Below are 18,528 nucleotides of genomic sequence, written 5' to 3'. Positions count from 1 at the left end.
CAATATAAGGGAGCTTATAGTCATAGAGTGATAGAAATGCAACTCAATAGGGGACTCTGGCGCAAATTATTGCTTTGCCCAACATCCAGAGGGAGCCATAATGGGCCATTCAAGTAATTTAATTGGTCAATTTAAATTTCCATTATAGACACTTGTAAAAAAAATATTTCACTGTGTTGGCTCATTAGTTATGTTTGGCATGTTCAAGGCTGTCACATGTTTAATTGACCATTGAAATTTAAATAAAATACAATTTTTTTCTGAAATAAATTTATTAAATCAAAATTCAATTAAATATACATATAAATATAATATTTAAAAATAAATAAATATAAATATAATCTGTAAAAATAAATAAATGTAAATATAATCTATAACAATAAATATAAATTTATAATGTTAATTTATTCACTAAATATAAATATTATATACATATATATAAAACCATAAGCAAAAAACTGTGGTGCATTGCAAATCAAAATTATCTCTTCCATCTCTCTGTTAGTACAATTGAAGAGTTTTAAATTTACTTTTTTTTTAAACCTTTGACAAAAATTTTGTTATATTATCGACGTCGCAAAATCTCTGAATAAAATAAGACATAGCTCAAAGACCTACTGAGAGTATAATAAAACAATTTTGTTAAAGTCTGGGGCACGAGATATTATTTTGCCTCTATAAAATCAGTCTCAATTTCTGGATCTACTGATTTATTCATAATTGTATGTAAACAAAAATCACACTTCATATAAAAAGTTTTACTAAATAACCTGAGATATACACTACGGTACAACGTAAAACTTTATTTGCTCTTATAGGAACATCTGGACTGAAGTTATAGAGTCAAGTATAATTAATAGTAAGAATAAGCAGAAAGGGGATACTGGCTGAATGAATACAAACTTTACCATTACATTCTGGAGTTTGTTCAAATGTTGATGATACTTGCTTCGAACACCCTGGTTGTGAGCCTGGAACGATGGAAATAGGCACTACAAATATAGTAAGACAATTTAGAAATTAATGGTAATAATTATGAACAGAAATGTAACTGACTCCTTCTATTTACCTTCTATATAATTTTGATTTTGATCCACTTCCATTTGTACATATTCTGGGCTCGTGCTATTATGTTCACCATCACTAAATTGTTTATAAGTACTTAAGGGAAAGTTTAAATGTATCGCAAAAATGTCTCACATGGTAACGATCATAAATCTGTTTCATGTTTAACCCAGCCAGTTTAGGATTTTTAATGTTTTCTACTCATTTCTTAAAGATCGCTTTTTTAACGGAAAACGATGATACATTTCCTCAATATCTGTGCATCCGGGCACCGACCGACTATACCGACTTGTATATAGTAATAAAATAAAATAATAATTTAATGTATAAACGTTATAAAAAGCTAACCATACTGTTCTCAATATAGGGCATATTGAAAACGGCTTGCAAAATAAACAAACCATGGAACGAAATGAACCAATCAGATTCCGTTGCGGCTCTTAAAAAATAGCGAATAAAACAAGTAACATGTTAAACGTAGCGACATCTACATGTTGGACGTCGCGAAACATTTCGCCAAAATTTCCTATGAAGTTAAATCTCTATTTCTCTGCTTATAGTTCGGATCCTTTGTATCAATACTAATTCAATATATCCAGTTATCTGGATACTGAACTATTTTAAGTCTTTATTAGATTTAATACTAGATTGGGAAAAAAAGTAATTTCGACTTTTCACATGTAGTTCAAAGCGGATTTATTCATATACATTTGAAGCATTAATCAATCTGAATAGTTTCGACAGATGATCTTTGGCCATTTTTCTGATAGGCCAGAGCGAGGTCTGTTGAGCCGCGGGTTCTAGTATTTTGGTTTAAAAATACGAATGTCATGATATTATTTTATTATATAATTAATACATTGTTACTAGTCGTTTCCGTCTAACCTACAATTTGTTTTTATGATAACTTAAATCTAGGTATATAACTAGGAGGACCCATCGGCCCTAACTCAGTCTCTGGTGAAATAAGGTTTATACATGTCACTGCTGAATTTTTTAATAGATGCACCTCACTACACAAGATCAGATGGTTTAATTCTTTTGAGTCTGTGCCCTATTCTGGTGGTATCCAAAAGTTGCAATATTTCAATATTCGTATGAGAATGGAGTCTTTCCTCATGCCCCCTTGCAATTCTCTTGATTTCTTGACTGACCTGTGGTATTCCTATATCAGTCCTATAGTATTTGGGTGCACCCACAATACCGCTCAGGATTTTGTTCTGAAAAATTTGTATTTTATTTACGTTACTCTTTGCAGAACATCCCCATAATTGAACTCCGTATGTCCATATAGGTTTCAATATTTGCTTATATAATAACAATTTATTATGTACTGATAATTGTGATTTTCTTCCAATTAGCCAGTACATTGTCCTATATTTCAATTCCGGTTCTTTTCGTTTCTTCTTTATATATTCTTTCCAGTGAAGTTTTGCATCAAGATTCATTCCGAGATATTTAGCGTTGATATTTACGAATGATAGTGTTATTTAATGTTATTGGTGCTTGTACGGTCTAATTATAGGTGACCTGCTCATGTACTGATTTACTTTAATTAATTTTTCTTTTCCAAGCTTGTGTCCAATTATTTATTTTGTCACTTGCCTGTTGTAATTTTCGTGAGGCGTTTTCACTATTGTCTCCGACAGCTATAATAGCAGTATCATCAGCAAATGTAACCATCGAGATATTTTCCATTTGTGGTATATCACAAGTGTAAAGTAGATAAAGTCAATACACCTCCTTGTGGTACACCTGCTTTAGCTTCTTTTATTGTAGAACGATATTATGATTTCAACATGGCTTAAGCTTCAAAAATAAAATATGTTATATTGATATTTAGTTATTTAACATATTAGTAGTAGGAAGGTAGCATTTAAGCTAAAAAACGAGGCCCGGTAGCCACTTTCAAATGGCCGCTAATCTGTATTATGGTGTTTGGTTGCACTGTTAATGTGACAAGTCTTTCAACGCTTTAAGAATTATGTTAAATTATATTTCTACAAAGCAAGGCTCACAAAGCAACGAATACGAGAAGATGCGCTTACTTTGGAACAAAAAACGTTAACAAGAAGTTAAAAAAGTTCAGGGAAATAAACCCTTATAACTAAGTATCAAAAATATACCAATCCCTTAAAATTAAGTAACAATTTGAAAGGTTTATTGAAAATAATTAAATGGTTTTTTATAATGTATAAGAAATATATTTAATTTTTTTGAAAAAATATCGAAGAATATCGGCCAAAAATATCGATATTTAAAAAAAAATATCGATATATCTAACCTACCTTATCATAATATGTATTTCAAAATTATACCCTATTAATCAATCTTAAAGTTACGTGTCAAGCCAGAATCTTTTCAGTCGATCTTTTTTACATGTTTTACATAGTAATTACATATCGTTACGGACATATATAAACAGACAGAAGCAATACACAGACGTACACGATATTTATTACGAAACAAATACGGATAATGAAGTGGGCCGATAGAGCATTGAAGATGACAAATTAATAGCTCGATAATGGCGAGGCGATCGTATATCGAGAGCGAGAGATAGAGAGCTGAGAACGAGAAAGCGGCAGGGAGACGAACGTGAACGGATAACCTCTGACTCCATTAACTTTCAATTATTGCACCGAAATTGAATCATTTGTGATTGACTGGATTGGCTGTTCACCGTATAATTGCCAATTAACTGTGCGTGTTACGTTGGCAGTTTGGCATCATCGATTGTTGGACTGCGCAAATAGCACTACCTGATTTATAATTGAAATACAGTGAATGAATAATAAAATAATTCTTAATGAATGACATAAACCAAGCAACAAACGTAAGGTGTAATCTAACTTACTAAGGAAGATATCTGTTTTATCGGCCCTACTTCACATTAATTTTTTAACTTCGTTCATAAAACTATTTTTATCGATTCGTTGACTTGCGTTATTCTTTGAATTGTACAACACAAACATTATCCAGAAGAGCTCGAGGTTTATTAATATTCCCCTTAAATTACAAATTTGAAATTGAATTCTAAACATGGCAAACAAGATACCTGCTTTATCGACTTTAGTCCTAATTATTTTAAAGTTTTGTTTACACAAAAATTAATTTGAATCTTGAAGTATCCATTTGAGTTGTATATATAACATAGTCATAAATCAAAAGAATTCGAAATATATTTTTATGTTTCTTAAGTGAAAAAACCTAAATTGAACCCTTATTAATATATAACCTGTTTTATCGACTTTAGTTTAATTTAATGTTTTTTATTTCCACTGTTTATGAATAATTGATAAATGGTATATTTCTATAAACAATTTTGCTTCTTTTTACATATGACAGCTGTTAAAATTATTTTGTATTATAAGCGTTACATGATATTTGATATTTAATTTTTTGGTTAGGTCATCTGTACCTGAGAATTACATATTAAGCAATATAATTCTTAATTTTTTTATTAAAACTTTTCTTATATAACATATTAGGCGAATTAGCTTAATTTTAATCTTAAGCTTACGGCCTGGCGAGTAACCAATTTTAGAAATCATCCCAGAAGACATCCGGTCTTACCCAGCCTAGTTGCTAGCGTGATTGGGATCATTTTCCTTGTCGGATTTTACACTCTTGCCTAGGACAATCAGAAATTTTAAACAATCACAAACATAAATTTACGACCATGCCCCAGCAGGATTCGAACCTACGGCTATCGCAACAGTAGGAGGACCGTCCTTTATCTTTACATATTAGTTTGTGAATTACAGCATTTTGAGTGAAGCAACTTTTGTTATTGTGAAAAAAATGGATAAAAAGGAATTTCGCGTGTTATAAAATATTGCTTTTTGAAGAGAAAAATGCAGTTGAAGCAAAAACTTAGCTTGATGTCGAGTTTTCGGACACTGTCCCAGGAAAATCAACCATTAATGATTTGTATGCTAAGTTCAGACGTGGTGAAATGAGCACCGAAGACGGTGGACGCAGGGCACGCCCAAAAGAGGTTGTTACCGATGAAAATATTAAAAAATCTAAAAAATTATTTTCAATGACCGTAAATTGAATGAAATAGCAGACATTCTCATGATATCAACTGAACGTGTACATCATATCATTCACGAGTATTTGGGTATGAGAAAGCTCTGTGCCTCATACCCAAATATTCTATATTTATTTATATTCTTCTAATTATATTAGAAGTGGGTGCCGCGTGAGCTCACTTTTGACCAAAAACAACGACGAGTTGATTATTCGGAGCAGTGTTTAAAGATGATCAAGGGTAATAAACCCGAGTTTTGTGTCGATATGTGACAATGGATGAGACATGGGTCCATCATTTCATTCCGAAGTCCAAACAACAGTCATTCGAGTGGACTGCACACGATGAACCCGCTCCAAAGCGTGGAAAAACGCAACAGTCGGCTGGCAAGGTTATGGCGTCTGAATTTTGGGATGCGCATGGAATAATTTTAATTGACTCCTTTGAAAAAGGAAGGACCATCAACAGCGACTATACGTAATGTAGCGTTATTGGACCGTTTGAAGGACGAAATCGCCGAAAAACAGCCGCATATGAAGAAACAAGAAAGTGCTGTTTCACCAAGAGAATGCACCATGTCACAAGTCAGTGAAAACGATGGCAAAAATCCATGAATTGGGTTTCGAATTGCTTCCTCATCCACCGTGTTCTGGTTGATCTGGTCCCCAGCGACTATTTCCTGTTCTCAGATCTTAAAAGAATGCTCACCGAGAAGAAATTTGAGCCGAAACTGAGGCCTATTTTGAAGCAAAGGAAATAGCGCTACAAAAATGGTATCGAAAAGTTGGAGGGTCGCTATAATCAGTGTATATAATAAAAAAAAATTTTGTCAAAAAAATTAGCTTTACTATGATAGGCCGGGGACTTTTCAATTGATCTGTTAAAAGGAGACTTTTAAAATATAAATAAAATAATAATAATAATAACAAACATTTAAAATAAACAAATCGTCATCGTCGAATAAAAAACCGTATACTAACCCAAAAATAAGTCTCTGAAACGCGGTTTAGACAAAAAGCGAAATAACTTGGTTCTTAATGGCACTCAAAAGGAAAATCAGCACATATTTATTTATATCTTACTATTTAGTAAACCCTAAAAATTCACAACTTCATAAACTTTCTTCCGAACAATGTTTAATAATTATTTTACAAAATACAAAACTATAACATCAGTATGTTTTTTAAACAATTTCGTATAATATTATGGTACTAAATTAGATTAAACATTAACTTACTGATTAGCGTTTATAACGTTACACCAGAACTTGGACAAATACCGGTCAAAAAAATGACGCAAATAACCAATTTGGACCTTCGTGATAGAGACGTAATTTGTATTCCGCTTGATCTCGTTGCTTGTGTAAAATGTTCGCATTTAAAACCAAACAATCGTTCGTGATTGGTAATAATTAACGATAAAAAATACAAACATCCAAAACGATTCCAATTCAATCGGTAAATAAACCGAGCTCGAACATACGAAAGCAAGAAACAGCGCGGCGGATCGCGTTAGTGTTTTTCCATAACCTCAAAATTAAAATAAGGTTATGGAAATACATTTAAAATTATGCTGTAGTAATCAACAGGTTAATGAATAACCAATGAGTTGTAGCCGACGTCTGTTTTACTTTTTTGAATTATGAATTTGTATATAGTACTTAAAATATTTTCGGTGTATGTTCATGTCCCGTGTTAGTGTTACTTTCATCAGTGTTTTTAGTTTTGCAGTTTATTTTATGAAATTTCTCAACTGAAAAGTTTCAAAATACTATTGACTTTTTTGATATTTGACAGATGTCAAAATTATTTTGGATTATGAGTTTTACGTGACATTTGACATTTTAATTTTGGGTTAGGTGACAAGATATCAGTATCTGAGAATTAAATATTTAACTTCCCTTATAAATATTATATAATTGAAAAATACTATTTACTGAAATTAACGTAGCTTAACAAATAACCATTATTCTATAAGAAGTGTGCCACTATTATTTTGTACATGTGATACTGGTCAGATTTATTTGTTTAGCCAGATATGGCATTTTGTATTTCTAGGTTTAAATGGCAAATTGGGTGCAGCTGCTAATCTAATTTTTATCATTTATATTTTCGTTTGTTTTTTAACTACATTGATATAACACGCCAGCTGAGAAAATTACCGGATTTGGCATACAGATGGATATAATCTGATAAAAAATCCACGTATAATATTGGAGATGTTCTTTATGTCTTGTACTTGTGACAACTGTCATATTTATTTGAGTAGTTGTTAAGGGGATATTTTTTCGCTTTTGTTTTGTAATTGAAACCTAAAAAAGTATCAGTCTAACTTATTACAATTTAATAAAGTTTTATTGGTACTTTGTATTGCAGCTGACGAGTTAGCATTAAATATTCTAAAGAAGACAGCCGTTAAAAAAGCAAATTGGCAACATGACAACGTTGGAAAACAACCAAAACATTGCTCTTTGTGATTATTGATTATTTCACGACCGATAGACTATCTGTAAGATGAAGCAAAAAAAAAATCTTGATTTTTCAATAAAAAATTATCCCGACATATTATAGGATATATGAATAATTTTCATAACCGTAGTTATTTACTTGTCAACATAATATATCTCAAATATAATAAACCAGTGCGTTTTCTGCTTATTTACTTTTAGTTTGCCGTCTACATGAGATTGCAAAACATGCTGCATGGTTTGAAAATTTGTTTTTTCTAAATCGAATAATGCAACGTTGATGTTTAAACTATGCATTTATTAAAATGGTTATAAACGGTTGAATGCGACAATTACTATATTATTAGATGTGTAGTTCTAATATTATTTAACTTTTTAACCAATTTCGAAAAAGGAGGAGGTTCTACGTTCGGCTGTATATTTTTTTGAAGTATGTTCGCCGATTTCTCCGTCAATTATGGGCCGATTTTCAACATTCTTTTTTTATTCGAAAGAGTGCCCTTCCGAGGTGGTCCCATTGTAACCAAACCGGATTAATTGGGGGGAAGGAGGGGGAATCTAGGGAAACGCTCAAATTTCAAAGGCACGTACAAAGTTTTCATATATTTTTTATCTAAAATAATCAGTGTTATCGCTGAGCTGATGCGGCGGAAAATCAAAAGCCATTCAGTTTGCTTTTTAAGTACTAACTGTAGCATATAAGACCTCATACCTAAGTAGAAATATTGTTTATATTGTACTACTGCTTCTATTGTGTAATGGTTAAAGTGTTTAGCTTTCAAATAGGGGTCGTGGGTTCGATTCCCGACACGGAGGACAATTTTTTACTGATCTAGTTTAGTTAGAACATTTGTCAAATCACCTAGGCTAGGTAGCGGACCCCGGCGCCTGAAGCGCTCCTTATTTTTCATCATTGTTTCTTCATTCCTATTTTTCCTCATACGGGTTACACCTTTACTTGGCCTACCCATTGTAATACTAAATAAAATAACTGCGTAATTTTATTTAATATTATTGAGTAAATATCTAACACTAAAAATAGAAAAATAAAATATTTTTAGCAAAAAAATTGAACCAACTTCAAAAAATAAATAAGGAATTCACTAAAAATTAAAGTTGCAAAAATTAAAATTCAATTACATTAATCTGAATATATGAATATTTTTATGAGTTAAAACTACATTTTTCCTACTACCGCCAGTTTCCTTTTTACCAACTAACGACTGAATCTAAAGCTTAACGTGGGCTTCGAACCATGGTACTTGGCATTAAGTATATTGACTGGCAAATCCATATAAATACATAAAAGTTCATATAAATGGTCAAGAAATACAATCCGTTGACGACTCTTGTATATATGCAAAAAAACAACAATCTACTGTATGGGTTTTCCAAGACAAGTCAAAAAGTCAGAATAACTGGACATGTGGCCACCATGCCATTAGAGCGACGTAGAATCGTGATTTTCAAATGGTAGAAAGCCATTTGTTTGCCAAACGTGCTTCATGAAAAAAATTAAAATTTTTCATCATGCCCATGTAAGCTGTCACACATCTGTTTGGCAAAAAGTTCAATTGATAGGTTATCCTCCGTACAACCTTAATTTGACACCAAATTACTCGTTTTGTTTCTACATATCAAGAATAAATTGTGTGGACAATATTTTTCGGCGCCTGAAGAAAGATCAAAAGTGAGTGGTGCACTCGGTGCACACTTGGACTGAGTCGACGGGGGCCCGTCCGAACTGAACTGCTAGTGACTGAATGATATAAAGTGCCCTTCAATATTATATCTGAGATCAACGTTTCGAGGTTGCCAGATCTTTGTTACCGGTTACTGGACGTTGCTGCTGGCACCACGCATGTGTTCTAAGATGCATATGTTTATTATTAGGCTCAAACTATAAATAGCAACCGTCATAATCTTATTGGGTGATATGAATATCGACTGTAAAATTCACAAATACCTACTACCTACTTATATAAAAATATTATAAGAAATCCTCAAAGCATTCCGATACTTTAAAATTATCAAAATATTGGAACAGAAGACAGAGGAACTCACTCATTTTTCTGAAATGTCTCATTATATCCGACGGGATAAGTCGCCAACAGGTCCGACGCCGACCAATTAGGCCGGACCTGTCAGCGAGGGATTAACGTTAAAGTTGTCGCGTGCCCAGACAGAAGAAGAACGCGAAAGCGAAGAAGAAGACAAAGGATACGCGCGGCGCTCGTTGCAGATTGAGATGATTTTACAGTTACCGGAGAAAAATGACGCAAGAATGGCGGGAATGCCAACGAGTGGCGTCCACGAAACCATTTATTTCTCGTTGTTGCTTTTTTCCTCGTTCTTTGGTGGCTTCGACGTGAACTTTAATTGCTTTAATTTATTACGTACGTACAGGGTCAGATCTCTGGATTTTGCAGCGTCGTCCAACGACGCACTCATGGCCGGATTTGAAAAAAGGATCAAATTATAAGGGACAATAGTGTGATTATTTAATTTTCTAGTTTATTGGATTCCTGTAATAAATTATTATTTGGGGTCTATTATGTATTTTTTTATATGCATCTGTTATTTATTGAGATCAAAATGGATAAAAAGGAATTTCGTGTGTTAAAATATTGCTTTTTGAAGGAAAAAATACAGTTGAAGCAAAAACTTGGCTTGATGCTGAGTTTCTGGATACTGCTCCAGGAAAATCAACAATCAAGAATTGGTATGCTAAGTTTAGACGTGGTGAAATGATCACTGAAGACGGTAAACGCAGTGGACGCCCAAAATAAGTTAAAGATATCAACTCAACGTGTACATCATATCATTTACGAAAATGTGGGTATGAGAAAGCTCTGTGCAAAGTGTGTACCGCGCGAGCTCACGTTTGACCAAAACAACGACGAGTTGATGATTCGGAACAGTGTTTGAAGATGATCAAGAGTAATAAACCCGAGTTTTTGCGTCGATATGTGACAATGGATGAAACATGGCTTCATCATTTCACTCTGAAGTACAATCGACAGTCATCCGAGTGGACTGCACACAATGAACCCGCTCCAAAGCGTGGGAAAACGCAACACTCGGCTGGTAAGCTTATGGCGTCTGTATTTTGGGATGCGCATGGAATAATTTTCAGACTACCTTGGAAAGGAGGGACCATCAATAGCGACTATCATATAGCGTTATTGGACCGTTTGAAGGACGAAATCGCCGAAAAACTGCGGCCGCATTTGAAGAAAAAGAAAGCACTACTTCACCAAGACAATGCACCGTCTCACAAGTCAGTGAAAACGATGGCAAAATCCACGAATTGGGCTTCGAATTGCTTCATCATCCATCGTATTATTCAGATCTGACCCCCAGCGACTGTTTCCTCTTCTCAGATATTAAAAGAATGCGCGCTGGGAAGAAATTTTCGTCGAATGAAGAGGTAATCGCCGAAACTGAGGCCTATTTTGAAGCAAAGGACAAATCGTACTACAAAAATGGTATCGAAAAGTTGGAGGGTCGCTATAATCAGTGTATCACCTTTGAAGGGATTTAATAAAAATAAAAAAACTAATTTTGCCAAAAAAATTTGTTACTATGGTAGGCCAGGGACTTTTCAATTGACCTGTTACGAGTACTTTCCCCAAAAATTGGGCCACCTACTCTAATATAAATGGGTTTTCATAGGTTTCATATATGAGGGTCGCCTTATATATATTGAGATTTGATATCAAAAACGTACAAATAGTATGTAGTCTTTCAATCTTGCATAATAACGTGTTGTACGATCAAATTTTATATAAAAAGTTTTATATTCGTTGGAGAAGTGGCCCTTTTATATTTCGGAATGTGCCATTATAAATGTATGTACGAGGTCAGATTTTGTCAACATTGTTAAATATCGTTAAACTAAAATAATAGTCGATTTTTATATGCATAGCTTGGATATATGAAACATTTAATGATAGCTTATTAAAACACTCAGATATTTAATTTTGTTTTTAACCTTTAATATCAAATAATAAACACATGGACCGTAACATAATTTAAACGGCTTTCGTCAGGACTGACGTCGGGATTGGTACAAACATGTCCTGGATTGGAATTGGTGGATCGCCATTCAGAATTTCTGCGAAATATAATACACCTTTTAATTGATTAGTCCACACGACCTTGGTATATTTCAAAAATATACTTTAAACATAGTAACTTTTTCAGCAGCGGGAATAAAATGAAGTCAGTATCAAATCAGGACAAAACGTTATGCACTGGCACGAAAATAAAACAACTGCTCTCTAATATCACATCAGTAACACAATAACAGCGAAAAATGTACAATTAAAAAATAGTTCCCGTTGACCTGATTGATTGACCGTGTGATATACCGTGCGATAATTGGTATTGTTTATAACTTTGAACTGGACCTTAAAAATCAATATTCATTCGCTTAAATTAGCCAGGTAATGATTGTGTTTATTGGCATTAACGATAGTTAGATGGGGTATAAACTATTAATATCCGCTAGGTTGTATATAGACGCGATCACTTTTGATTAGAACCGATTTTAAAACCTACCGTAGGATGTGCGAAAACTCTGTGTTGATGTGTGCGAAACTGCATAAAACCTACCTTGGACTTAAATCGGCAAATTAATAACCGTTTATTTCAATTAACATGAGTAATTTTAAATGTTTTTTTAATTGTTAATCGTGGAGCAAGTTGATACAAATAAAACTTGATCGGTATTTGTTTTCGGCTTAGTTTCTAACTTCATTTTTGTCTGGGATATTCTGATAAAAAGATGAAAACAATTTTATCCAATAATTAGTTTTATTTTTTTTGCTTAAATAAATAACGTAAGATATGTGAAAACTCTCAGAGAATATGAGCGTAATGTGAAAAAAACTACCTTCGAATTTAACTAATAATTTAATAACTATTTGTTTCAATTAACAGCAGTAATTTCGAACGTTTTTTAATTGTTAATCGTGAAGCAAGTGGATACAAATAAAACTTGATCGGTATTTGTTTTCTGCTTAGTTTCTAATTTCATTTTTGTCTGGGATATTCTGATAAAAAGATGAAAACAATTTTATCCAATAATTAGTTTTATACATTTTTTTGCTCAAGGAAATAACGTAAGATATATGAAAACTCTCAGAGAATATGAGCTAAATGTGAAAAAAACTACCTTTGAATTTAACTAATAATTTAATAACTGTCTCTTTCAATTAACAGCAGTAATTTCGAAAGTTTTTTAATTGTTAATCGTGGAACAAGTGGATACAAATATAACTTGATGGGTAGTTGTTTTCAAGGCAGTTTCTAATTTTACTTTTATATGGAATATCCCAATAATTTTTTTATAACATCTTTATTAGATACGCTTAGTACAATCTTAATTTACAATTAATTTATTACTACTTTTCCTATGTACTTGGATTAATTCACAAGCAAGACGAGTGCGTGAAAATATATCAATATGTATTCCTCAATTACAAAATTATAATAACTTATAGCTGTAGTTTACACTAAAGGTATACACTTTATATAAGTTCGTATGGTTTGGTTCGCTTCAATCTCCTAACATCCTGCTCTGTCCAGCAGTTGTATTGCTTCCACGTTATTATGATTTAGTAATCTTTTTTCGTATTTCAAGGCGAAATCTTGGATAACTTGGCGAATCTATTTGGTTTCCAGGTCATCCTGCAGTTCTTCGTTGGTTACGTAGCGATGGGCATTGATAATCAATCGAAGAACTTTGTTCTGACAGCGTTGTATTATTAGTTGATTTGAATTTTTAGTGCAACCCCATAGGTCCAAATTGACTTTATAATTGTATTATAGATCAACCTCTTTGATATTAGATCAAGTTGAGAGTATCTTCCAACAAACCAATATAGTTGTTTTATTTAGGTTCTAATGTGTTTTGCTTTTTGTCTAACGTGATGATTCCAATTTAATCTACCGTCAAGATGGATTCCAAGGTATTTAGCTGATTCTGCTTGATTTGGAGCTATTAAGTTGAATTTTCCAATATTTCGTTCATTTGTAGATTTTGTTGACTGTCACTTGCACTTTTTCTATTGCCCTAGGCAGAGATAAAATTGTGTCCTCGGCAAAGATTCCGAGTAGTGTTTCTTTTCTTGTTGGAATATCAGTGTAGAGCAGATACAGGAGAGGTCCTAAGACGCTACCTTGTATAACTCCAGCCGAAATAGTTTTAAATGTCGAGAACGCTATTTCGTGCGATACTCTAAATTTTCTTCCGAAAAGATATGATAAAAAATATGACAAATATTTCATCCAACACATTTGTTTTACACATTTTTTCTTTAAAGAAATAACAAGATTTTCGCACTCTCGAAGCACATCGATATAAATATAACTTGATTGGTATTTGTTTTGGTGGCAGTTTATAATTTCACTTTTGTCTGGAATATCCTGATAAAAAGATGACAAATATTTTATCCAATACATTAGTTTTACATATTTTTTCTATAAAGAAATAATACATTATTTTCGAAAACTCTTGGAGCATATCGATATAAATATAACTTAATTGGTATTTGTTTTGGGGGTAGTTCATAATTTCACTTTTGTCTGGAATATCCCGATAAAAAGTTGAGAACTATTTTATCCAACACGTTAGTTTTAAACATTTTCTTTACTTATACGAAATAACGTAAGATATACTAAAACTCTCGGACCATATGAGCGAAATCTGAAAAATCCTAAATTAAGCTAGTAAATTAACAACCGTTTGCTTGATTAACACTGGGATATTTTTTATTGTGAATCACAGATTAAGTAGGCTGAAACATAACTCGGTTGTTTTTTTTTGGTCGACTTTAACCCCATTTTAGCGATAAACAAAAGGTAAATAATGGAATTAAGGAAAATTATTTTTTATATTATTCAGTATTGAAATATAACCTAGGCATGTATAAATAGAAGAAGGAAATTAATTTTAGGGTTCTGTTTCAAGTAGAAGTGTCTTTTAAAATAAGTAATAGTGAAAAAAATCATTAATAAATCAATAATAAACCAATAAGAAAAAAAACCATGTTGCTTATTTAATTAACGTATTTAATTATTATCTAAAACTGTATTTGAACAAAATAATTTAAAACTACTTCTACAGTCTTTGTTAAATAAAGGAACCAATATTCATCGTTTAATTCATGTACAATCAGCTAACATTACTGGTAAATATTTTAAACCAAAAATCATATTGGTTGCGGCAACATTCAGACGTTTTGATATCATACATTGCGATGATGTTCATTGGCTCTTTTATTGAACGGACTATAAGCCTACCCATTTCTTGAAAATACACTTTTCATTAATAATTTAAACCTATAAGTTGTATACAAATTATTTTACTCCCATTCTATCTAAATAATGCGTTACCTCCTTTATAATTCTTGTTATGTTCATTAACCTATGATTATTTTAGAGGAAATGACAGCATACATTTTGAAAACGACAGAAAATCGCAACAAGTCCATTATAAAACTAACCTATAACTTATCTGTGATTTGTAATTAGTTCAAAATTTCATATAAAAAAATAACAAATCCATAGCTTAACTTTTTTCAAGATAACAAACTGCATAAGCTCACTGTGTCAGACCAAAAAAAAACAAGGTGACATTTAAAAAAAACCAAGGTTATGTATCCGCTAATATACCTGAAAGTCATTAATTAGTGATAAATAAATATCAAAAAGGAAAATTAAAGTTACGCTGTAATATATACCGCACTTAAAGTTTCATTCAAACAAACGAATTTCCTATATATCTTGATACCATTTTATTGGCTTAAAATGCACAGGCATAAAGAATCAAAACGAACCCTTTTTAGACTTCATCCACATAAACGTCAATCTATGTAATTGATGAGCTTTTACGATAGAGTGGAAATATTTACGAAATCGCGGTCTAATGGTTCTAGTTCTTTGAATATTTCCTCTTATATGGCAAGTAGATTTACATTTGAAGTTAAATCGTGCAGCACAACATGTCCATCCAACAGACCTATTGTGGAGAAATAAGCGGGTAGTTCTTATCTATTTTTTTTATTGTTTCTTTGAAACCAGTGACAAAAAAGTTACCCAATGGAAAACGATTAGGAATAATAAATAATCGCTATCTACAAAGAGTACTCAAGCTTTAACTGAAATAAAATGTATAAAAGACGTATTATAGTATAATTATTAATTAAAAAATATATATTATAAATCTGTAGAATATATCAAAATAATATAATATATAACAAATATAAATATATCAACAATAAACATAAAATAAATATAAAACATAAACATATCAAAATAATATTATATCAAACGTCAAAATTACTTACTGTTTAAAAGCTTTTTAATTTTGAAAGACCATAAAAGCAATATTAGGTATTGTTAATACATATAACGGAACTATTATTTTTTGTTTACTTAAACATATATCTTAATTTAATATTAAACATGAAAAATACATTATAAATCGTTAAAATGCTTGACTTAATTACTATTGACAGCAATAACAATTGCACGTCCTCTTGACTGACTCGAAAAATCCAAAGCCTACTACGGCTCTGTTTGGAGGCACGCGAGGGCGCCGGCTGTGTCAGTCGTGTCGGAAGTCTGCACGGGAGGCGCCACTATCACAGGCGCCACCTAAGAGAAATCGCGTCCGTCGCATCCAATACCCGTGCACTCGGTTGCATTAGCTGTCTACCTTTTTTTATGCGCGCTCACCAGGAATGCACATTGAATAACCAATTAATTATTTCTTGGCCTGTTTGTTTGTTTACATTATTTTTGCTAATATAGGCAATAGATTTGCGCCAGTGGTCGTCTCGTATTTATTCGCGTTAGTGGTGTTGGCGCGTTAAAATTGATATGAATTATTTATATTGGTGTTCAATTGCATTTGTATTGTTTTATACATATTTATTTATAATCAGGCAGTAATTCCTAACAAAATTATTAAAATACAAGTTTAGGTTATTTCAATGAATGTTATATATTATTAATTCTTATATTTAGTTTTGTATATTGCGAATCTATTGTAAAAAAACATATTCTTGTCTTGTAGCACTTGACACTAACTTAACTATTAAATTAATTTATTATCTAAAATAACTATTCTTACTAGTCCTTAGAAATTTTATTTTTTTTAGTAAAATATCGAACAATAGATGGCATTACATAAGATTTTAGGAAAAAAGTTTATATCCTTGGATATTACCCATATTCCTTGAACTAAATAAAAATTGGGATAGTTTGTATCATATTTAAATGTTTAATTTTTTCACATACTTAATGTACAACAAAATATTATATTAACAATATATTATCAAGATTTGTAATATTCAATAAAAAAATTCCTAGCAATTATTTTAACTTTTGTAGAACAATAAACGCTGACACGTTTGATGGGTTAACAACAGTACGATACATCAGCTTGGCCGATTCCTATATGGATAAATTGCCCAGCCATGTATGGAGAAATATGCCATATATTGGAACCGTTGACCTAGGACGAACAAAAATTCAAGAATTGACATCTGACAGCTTCAGGGTAAGTTTGACGAATGTCCCTGGCTACTGTGATTTATTTGATGCTTTAGCTGTAACCGCGAATTTTACGACGTTTTAAAATAAGATTAATGGCGCCACCAGACAGTAAATATGTTTCGTTTTATTTCAGGATATGCACAATGTAAAATGCATCGTTCTACCGGGCAATCAAATATCTCGCGTTGACAGAGACGCCCTGCCGGTCCAAATAGAACGTTTACATCTAGGCAGAAATCAATTATACCACCTAAATGATTCTCTACAAGGTGAATAGTTTAAGTTATGTTAAGGAAACCAACTATACATATAAATTTTAACAACTGCATCTTGTATTTTTAAATTGTGATGTTATATTTACTGTTCCTCCTTAGAACTGAGAAACTTGAGGTGGTTGTTTTTAAATGAAAACGAACTCGAAGACTTGGAAAGACAATTACCCCTAGATGCCCCCTTTCTGAAACTCATCCATATAGCGTCCAACAGGTATGTTTATTATCACATGTATAAAAACACTATATGAACAGAAACTGCCTTTAGACTTACCCGGGTACCTACCCAACTTCGCAATTATCAATCGCTGGAAAACGTCTACTTGAATCAGAACAAAATCGAAACTCTGGATGGAATCTTGTCAAAAACCAGGACTCTGCAAGGACTGATTTTAGACGACAACATTATACATACGGTAAATTATTTTTTTACAAGTGTCATAATTGATTGTCAACCTGACATTAAATGTTCATTTCAAGGCTAACGTGATTAAAATATTATTTCTATTTTATTTAAGAACATAGATTTCTTTAAAATAAAATACTGTTTGAGTGTGATTTGATTTTGTTAAAATAAATTTACAGATAACACCCGAGGATTTTTCCGAGATGGAACGTTTGGATTACCTTTCTTTGCATCACAACGAACTGAGAAGTCTAAATAATTCGTTGTACTCTTTAAGGAACTTGAATTACCTGAATGTCTCGTACAATTTATTGACCAGCTTCTCATTCCAAGAGATCGTGGGCCTTCCGAAGTTAAAGATAGTGGACCTGTCGCATAATCAAATTACCCAGTTGACAGGATCAGCTGCGGTAAGTACCTAACAAATGTCACATTATTACTAGACGCAGGAAAAGTAATCCGTGATATATATTTTCGAATTTTACAGAATTTGGTGGAGTCGAACATCAAAGTATCAGACTTGAAGTTGCACAACAACATGTTAGAAACATTGAACTCTGCCTTGAGCGGTCTCTCCGAACTGTTGCGTTTGGACTTGAGTTACAACAGACTCAAGCGGATATCACCCGACGATTTAATTAACCTTGACCAGCTGAGGTTACTGGATATATCTCATAACCAAATAACGACGCTGGCAGAAATGAGCAAGGTAAAT

The 18,528-nt window shown here is 32.4% G+C and overlaps 1 protein-coding gene and 2 long non-coding RNA genes across 3 annotated transcripts in view; 1 reads left to right on the top strand and 2 right to left on the bottom strand.

Moving 5' to 3' along the window:
* Positions 1–18,528, top strand: part of ltl (leucine-rich repeat-containing larval translucida) — a 56,348-nt gene that overhangs the window by 30,923 nt on the left and 6,897 nt on the right. The window contains exons 4-9 of the mRNA XM_076407238.1: positions 16,971–17,139; positions 17,269–17,404; positions 17,510–17,621; positions 17,676–17,823; positions 17,993–18,223; positions 18,301–18,522. Of these exons, the coding sequence (XP_076263353.1) occupies positions 16,971–17,139; positions 17,269–17,404; positions 17,510–17,621; positions 17,676–17,823; positions 17,993–18,223; positions 18,301–18,522 (1,018 nt within the window). The remainder of the gene's footprint in view (positions 1–16,970; positions 17,140–17,268; positions 17,405–17,509; positions 17,622–17,675; positions 17,824–17,992; positions 18,224–18,300; positions 18,523–18,528) is intronic.
* On the bottom strand, positions 829–1,228 carry LOC143198175 (uncharacterized). Its single transcript, XR_013006175.1, has 2 exons — positions 1,070–1,228; positions 829–992 (listed from the first exon to the last, which is right to left on the bottom strand). It is a non-coding gene; the product is annotated as an uncharacterized LOC143198175 (long non-coding RNA).
* Positions 11,545–11,888, bottom strand: LOC143198251 (uncharacterized). The gene is made up of 2 exons (XR_013006187.1): positions 11,752–11,888; positions 11,545–11,685 (listed from the first exon to the last, which is right to left on the bottom strand). It is a non-coding gene; the product is annotated as an uncharacterized LOC143198251 (long non-coding RNA).

The sequence above is a fragment of the Rhynchophorus ferrugineus genome, unplaced genomic scaffold, assembly GCF_030347505.1.
Source record: "Rhynchophorus ferrugineus isolate W39M unplaced genomic scaffold, kcgeb_rfMv2 rfM6, whole genome shotgun sequence".
In the NCBI taxonomy this organism is placed as follows: domain Eukaryota; kingdom Metazoa; phylum Arthropoda; class Insecta; order Coleoptera; family Curculionidae; genus Rhynchophorus; species Rhynchophorus ferrugineus.
This window is presented reverse-complemented; position numbering and strand designations above follow the sequence as displayed.